Here is a 7,756-nt window from a genome sequence, read left to right on the forward strand (position 1 = left end):
ACGCACACTTTCAGCCACAGCAGCAATATTTTCGGTTGAGCGCACTGGACGAGTACGTTCTCGAGTTGGTTTATCCACCAACATTCCAGTTTTACGAACACGGTTAACGAATTGATCCACAAATTGAGTTTTCAGCACATTTTTTTTATCAAATATTTTTTTCAAATTTCGCACTGTTTGAGTAGAAGACTCACCACTTTGGAAATAAGTTTTTAATATTTCCCAATTTTCTTCAAGCGAATAGCGTCCCATTTTGTAAATGTCAAACATATAACTAACTATTTATGGCATCAAGAATGACAATTGACGTTTGACTGTCATAAAATCCGTGATTCAAATTCCAAACACTAGATGGACCACCCTGTAGTTACTCGCATGTACGTAACCTGTTACTAACCTGTTCTTGAACACGTTCTTTTGTGTTCTCGAACAGTTACAGATCTGTTCGGTAACCATGTTTGCTGGTTAGTAGCCTGCCATATTATTGGTCGGCATTATAGGTACCTACTAGGTATCCATCGACATATAGAAATGGACCGGTAACGCTTTGGGAAGAACTGAAATGGGCTCTAGAGATAGAAAAAACATATGAGACGTAGACCTGCCTGTTTCAGATAGATTATTTTAAAAACTTGGTAACTTTCAATTCTTCTTGAAACTGGATTGAAAATGCTACAATAATAATCGTTTTGTGAGTTTAAAAATAATGTAATAACTGTCAAAAATTTGAACAATATTTCTATAACATAAAAAATAACCACTTCATATTTTGAGGATTTGTTTTTGTTGTAACATTTTTTATTTTACTATATTCAATAACTTTACTTACGTATGAAAACATATCCCCATATAAACGTCTTGACAACCCCCACAAACTACACAGGCTGGCACCATTTTTTAGATTTATTTACAATAAATTATAAATAAATCAATTCTGAAAAGTGCGATGAACGTCACATTATTGGGGCACTAACGACACAAAGCACGGTCCTGTGCTGCGCCAAACTTCACCCAACAAAAATATTCTCGACCAATCAGCTTTATCTAGAAAGAGATAGGTCTACGTCTCATATGTTTTTTCTCTCTCTAGAGCCCATTACCGTTCTCCCCACAGCATTACCGGCCCATTTCTATATGTCGATGTAGGTATCCAATTAATCTTAGTTACGAAAAGACTTACCGACTGGTGGGATTTTACGACGGTCACGAACGATTATCGTCTGTCGATAAATGACCAGTCGCTCGTTTACTGCCGTTTAGCTCGGAACAGAACTCTGCCTCCTTAACCATGTTGCAATCCTACTCTCGTGAAGTTATCGGAAATCTGATGATATTCCTTTAAATTTTGTTAATCTCTTGAATTTCTTTGGATTCTTTAAAATACCCTAAGATATTTTTAATATTTTTAAATCTTTTGAAAAACCTTAAAACCTTTTAAAGTTTTGAAAATTCATTGGAATCTTTTAAAATACCTTCGAATATTTTAAATTCATTAAAAATCTTTAAATTTGTTTAACTTTTTGTATATACTAAATACCTTCAAATATCGAAAATCTATGAGAAGAATTCCTGAAAATAAAATCAAGAATCTAACGACCAAATTTGGACAACCACCACAAAATGTTCCCATTGGAATAATTTATTATTTCTTATTTATTATTAATTATTAAATTATTAATTTAAAATTTTTTTATTTTAATTTAATTTAATTAATTTTTTTTCTATATACATATTTTTTAAATTTTGATTTTATATTTTTTAAATATTTTTTAAAATTTTTTGTAGGGGGAAAGGAGGGAGGAAAATGTTCCTTTTTCCAGATTCCAATGGGAACATTTTGTGGTGATTGTCCAAATTTGGTCGTTTGATTCTTGATTTTATTTTCAGGAATTCTTTTCATCAATTTGATTATTGCACGTTAAGAAGGGATTTTAAAGTGGATTATTATCTTATTTAAATATCCTAAATTTTAATATCGAAAATCTCTTAAAATCTTTTAAGTGTTTCGAAATCCTTCAATTCTTGTGAATAAATTCTTTGAACTTTCATTAAAATATAATAAAATCCCTTTAAAGAAATGAGAAATATTAAATTATTGTCAAAAAAGTAATTATTGTTTAATTTTTTTATTTATAGGCAATTTTTTAATTTTTGCACGATTTAAAAAAAAAACTAGGAAAAATTTAAAAATTTAAAAAAGATATTTCAAACTTTTAGAAACTTTTAGAAGATTACAAAATAATTACAAATTTGAATTTATTTTTTAAAAATTTAACATAATGTAGATTTTTCAAGATTGTGAAATAAAACTTTTTATCCTTTTTAAGATATTTGAAAGCTCTTAATATGATATAGTTTAAAAAAAATTATATTGTTATAATTTTAGAAAAAAGTCAAACAAGTTTAAAAGATATTCAGAAGTTTTGAAAAAATACAAAGATAATTTTTAACTCAAAAAGATTTCTACAAATGTAAAACAAAATATAGATTTTTGATTATTCAAAACTAAAATTTAGAAGCTTTTTAAAAATGTTGAAAGTTTTCAAGAGAAAAACAAAATTTTCTCAAGATTTCTTGCATTACAAAAGATTTCCAAAATCGTCAAAATGGAATCTTGCAGATTTTTAGGTAATTTGTGTAAATTTTTAGAATTTTTAAAACTTGTAGTAAAAATTCGTCTTATTTAAAAAAATATTTAGAAGTTTTTAGAAAATGTCCAAAATAATAAATAATTTATAACTATTTATCAAAACTTGAAACAAATAGTGGATATTTTAAAATTTTCGAAATAAAGTTTTGAAGTTTTTTGTACAGATATAGAACAATTTTAAGATAATTTAAATTTTTGCAAATATTTTTAATGATTCTTTATTTTTAAAAATAATTTAAAAAGATTATTTAAAAACATTTTAAAACATTACGAAGGACCTCTAAAATGGTCAAAGATGAATCCAGAAAATTTAAGGACGATTTTAGGAATAATTCGAATCAGTTTAAAATATGTTCAGGCGTTTTAGAAATTTTAAAGAGAATAAAAATATATTTATATTTTGAAATATTTTTGAAAATATTGGATATATTATTTTATTTTTTTCAAGCATGAAATAGTCCTAAATATATTTCAAACTAACTAAAATTATGCAGATTTTATCAAATATAAAAATAGAATGTTGAAAGGTTTTCAGGAACTAATTTTTTTAAATTCCAGGACAATTTTTACTTGACTTTTTATTTTTACAAATTAATTTCAATAAAATATTTTAAAATATATTAACACATTTCAAATGATTTCCTAAAATTTCGGAAAAGAATGTAGAAGATTTTTCAGCATAATGTTTCCGTTTTGCAAGGTTAGATAATCTTAGAAAAAATTCGAAAAAGTTAAAAAATACTTAGAAGTTTTAAACAGATGAAAAAATCATTTCAAACTAAAAAACATTCAAACAGGTTTTTTAAAAATGTGTATTTTCTAAGATTTAAGACAAAAAAATTAGAAGCTTTTGAAGAATTTGGAAGGAATATTTAAGAAGATTTCAAAACATTTCAAAAATTGTCAAAAAAGATTCTGAAATATTTCAAGGCAATTTTTTAATTTTTCAGAATTATATAAAAAATAGGAAAAATTTGAATCATTTCAAAAGATATATAGAAATTTGGATTTTTGAAGATTTTGAAATAAAATTCTGAAGTTTTTAAAGATTGAGAAATATTTTAAGATAATAAAAAATGTTCTCAAGATTCCTGTGAATATTGGAAGTGATTCTTTATTTTGAAGAGTTAGCTTTTAGAGAATATTTAAATATATTATAAAAATTAAAAAATTGTGTTAAATGTTCAAAAGTCGATCCGTAATATTCATGAAATATTTAAAATTATTTTGCAAGCAGCAAAAATTCTTACAAATTTTCTAGATAATTTTTCGATAGATTTGAACTCTTACAAAATATTTTTTAATTTTTTTGAGAAACAGGAAAATTATATCAATGTAACCTCAAAGCAAACAGATACTGAATCTTAAAAAATTGACTTTTCATTTTACGTTACAAATTATTTTTGCCTACGATTTTTCCTTGACTGAAAAATATTTTTCGGTTTAAAATTCAACAGTTTTTTTTTTAAATTCGTCTTTATAGTTTGAAAATTCATCCTTTTTGGTAGTTTTGATTTGACATGTCTGAAATATTTAGAAATCTTTTTGGATTTTTTCTTGATCCAAAGAAACATTATATTTGTATAAACCTAAAACAGAAAAATTAATAAACCTAAAAAATAAATAGTCATTCGAAACTTTTTTTGTATGACTGAAATTCATTTTTCTAGCTCCTAACAAGAATTGAATTTGAAGTACAAAATCCCTTAAAAATCTGAACTTTATTTTCATCTTCCTCAAAGTGATAATAAAATATCCACAAGTACTTATTTACAAATATTTATTTCTAAATCTTTAAAAATTCACATTTCCTTTAAAGTGTTCTTAAATCTCTTCATTGGATTATTTTTGAACATTTTAAAAAAGTTCTAAATATCTTTTAAAATGATTAATATTTTTCCTATTTTTTTTGTAATTTGCAAAATTAAAAAAATGGCCTTAAAATCTTTCGGAATATTTTTTGAAAATTTTTGAAATGTTTTGAAATGTTCCTAAATATTCTCTCTAAATTCTTTAAAAGCTTCTAAATTTGTCGTCCTGGATTTTCCAAAATACAAATTAAAAAAAACCGGTTTGAATATCTTTTAGTTTAATATATTTAAAACTATTTTATTGAAATTAATTTGTAAAAATAAAAAATTAATTAAAAATGGTCATGGAATGAAAAAAAATTAATCCCTGAAAACTTTCAAACTTCTATTTTTATATTTGATGAAATCTACAATTTGTTTTTAAATTATAAAAAAGTTCCCAAATTTTTTATTATTTTAAATTATATAATAAAAAGGTATTCTTTACTTAGGTTTCTCGAGAAGTGTCTAGAAAATTTCTAAGCCATTTTTTTCTTATTTTACAGGATTTTACAACATTTTAGAAATAATTTCAGTCAGTTTGAAATATATTTAGATCTGTTTTACGCTCGGAAAAATAAAAAAATATATCAGAAATTTTGAGAAATATTTTCAAATATAAAAATATTTCTATCCCTAAATAAATATTTTATATTTATTATTATAAATATTTTATTAGTCTTATAATCGTCCTTAAATTTTTCGAATTAATTTCTGACAAGTTTAGAAGCCTTTTATAATGTTTTTAAATATTCTCTTAACATTATTTAAAAAAATTAAGAATCACTTTAAATAATTGCAAGCATTTTAATTATCTTTAAATTTTTCAATATCTGTACAAAAAACTTAAAAATTTTATATCGAATTTTTTAAAATATCCACTATTTGTTTTAAGTTTTGATAAATAGTTACAAATTTCTAGGATTTTCTTACATTTTCTAAAAACTTCTTAATGTTTTTTAAAATGATACGAATTTTCGCTACAAGTTTGAAACAATTCTAAAAAATGAAACAAATTACCTAAAAATATTTAAGATTTCTTTTTGATAATTTTGGAAATCTTTTGTAGTGCTTCGAAGTCTTTTTAAATATTCTCCTTAAATACATTTTGTGAAATAAAAAATCATTACAAGTTTGCGCATAAGTCTTGAGAAAATTTTGTTTTTCTCTTAAAAACTTTCAACATTTATAAAAAACTTCTTAATTTTTAGTTTTAAATATTCAAAATCTATATTTTGTTTTAAATTTGTGGAAATCTTTTTAAGTTAAAAATTATTTTTTTATTTTTTCAAAACTTTTGAATATCTCTTAAACTTGCTCGATTTGTTTCTAAAATTATAACAAAATAAGTTTAAAAGATTGTATCATGTTAAGAGCTTTCAAATATCTTAAAAGGGATAAACAGTTTTATTTCATAGTCTTGAAAAATCTACATTTTATTAAATTTTTTGAAATTATATTCAAATTTTTTAATATTTTGGAGTCTTATAAAAGTTTCTAAGAGTTTGAAATATCTTTTTCAAATTTTTAAATTTTTCCTAGTTTTTTTTTAAATCGTGTAAAAATTAAAAAATTGACTTAAAATAAAAAATTAAACAATAATTACTTTTTTTTATTACTATAATTACAAGTACTTCAAATAAGGCTCATTTACAGCAGAATTTAATAATCTTTATGAAAATTTAAAAATAATTTTTTATCTATATTCTGGAAAGCGTTGTCAATTTTATAGACAAGGCTAATTTTTAATCGGTAACCCGGTAATGGTCCCATACTGTCGCAGTTGTTAGCGTATTTATTCAAACTTATAGCACAAAATATTTAATTAAATTGTAAATTAATTTTTTTTAGGCAGATGTGAAGGACCTGAAGTTCGCTTTTGAGTTTGCATCAGTTCTTCTCGCAGAACTTGAAGGTGTAGATTCTATATTTATGAAGGGGACTGACCCACGGGTATGTAATTTCATTTTTTAACAAGTTCGTTTAATTTTCACTCAAAAAAATTATTTTCCAACCAACAGTTACATTTACATAAAGTTTCAACAAAATAGACGATTTAAGAAAAAATAGCTGTATTTTCAAAATAGTTGAATTTTTAAATAACAAAGATGAATTTTCAACCAACTGTTCGATTTTGCAAACAAAAATGTTGTGTCTTGTTTAACAAAAAGGTAAAATATTCCATCAAAAAGATGACCGTTTGACAGAATAGTTCAATTTTTAACTCAATAAATAAACTTTCAACCAAGTAGTGGAATTTTCAATTGAAAAAATATCAATTCTCAACGAAAAGTTTTATATATAAAAGACCTGGTATTTTCTATATATTATTACGCTGGGCAAACAAACCTAGTAACTATTTTAAATGAAAAGTGTTATAGTTGATATTTCAACCAAAAAAAGATTTTAATTTTTAACAAAACTGTTGAATTTTAAGTTTTATATTAAAAATTCATTCCTTGGTCGAAGATTCATTTCATTGGACGACAATTTAACTATATTGTTGAAAACTTATTTAATTTTCGGTTGAATATTAATTTTTTACTGAAAATTTAACTATTTGGTTGAAAATTTAACTATTTGGCTGAATGTTGAACTCTTTTCTTAAAAATTCTTCTTTTTTTTTTTGGTTGAAAATGTATTGAATTTTTAAATTACAAATTTATCTTTTATCGTTAAAAATCCATGCACATTTTTGTTGAAAATTCGTCAACAATTTGGTTGAAAACGAACTTTTTTTATTAAAAATTTATATTTTTTGTTTAAAATTTAACTATTTTTGTAGGAAATAAAACTATTTATTTGAAAATTTGCACTTTTTTCATTTGAAAATTTAACTATTCTTTTTTGGAAATTCATCATTTTGGTTGAGGATTCAAATATTTTGTTGAAAATTTTACTTTTTAATTGAATTCAACTGAATTAAAATTAGTTTCATTTTGTTGAAAATTATATTTTAAACTGAAAATGTAATGATTCTATTTTTCGTTGAAAATTTATATTTCATAGTTAAAAATTTAACTATTTCGTTTATTTGCTGTTGAAAAATATTTTTTTAACTGAAATTTTAAGAATTTCAGTTGTTGTTGAAAATTTATCTTTCTTAGTTAAAAATTCAACTATTCCGTTGAAAATGTACTTTTTTGAGTTAAAAATTAAGTTTATTATTGAAAATTCTTCTATTTCATTATTTTGATCTCATTTATAAGTAATATTTCAAACTCAAAATTTAACTGTTCCATTGTTTACATGACTA

The 7,756-nt window shown here is 23.2% G+C and overlaps 1 protein-coding gene across 5 annotated transcripts in view; it reads left to right on the plus strand.

The window, feature by feature from the left end:
• The window catches only part of LOC117181938 (fatty-acid amide hydrolase 2-A), a 72,018-nt gene that overhangs the window by 55,560 nt on the left and 8,702 nt on the right, over nucleotides 1-7,756 (plus strand). For all 5 annotated transcript variants that reach the window (XM_033374965.1, XM_033374964.1, XM_033374962.1 and 2 more), the window contains one exon: nucleotides 6,352-6,453. In XM_033374965.1, the coding sequence (XP_033230856.1) occupies nucleotides 6,352-6,453 (102 nt within the window). The remainder of the gene's footprint in view (nucleotides 1-6,351; nucleotides 6,454-7,756) is intronic.

Source organism: Belonocnema kinseyi, chromosome 10 (genome assembly GCF_010883055.1).
Source record: "Belonocnema kinseyi isolate 2016_QV_RU_SX_M_011 chromosome 10, B_treatae_v1, whole genome shotgun sequence".
Taxonomy (NCBI): Eukaryota; Metazoa; Arthropoda; class Insecta; order Hymenoptera; family Cynipidae; genus Belonocnema; species Belonocnema kinseyi.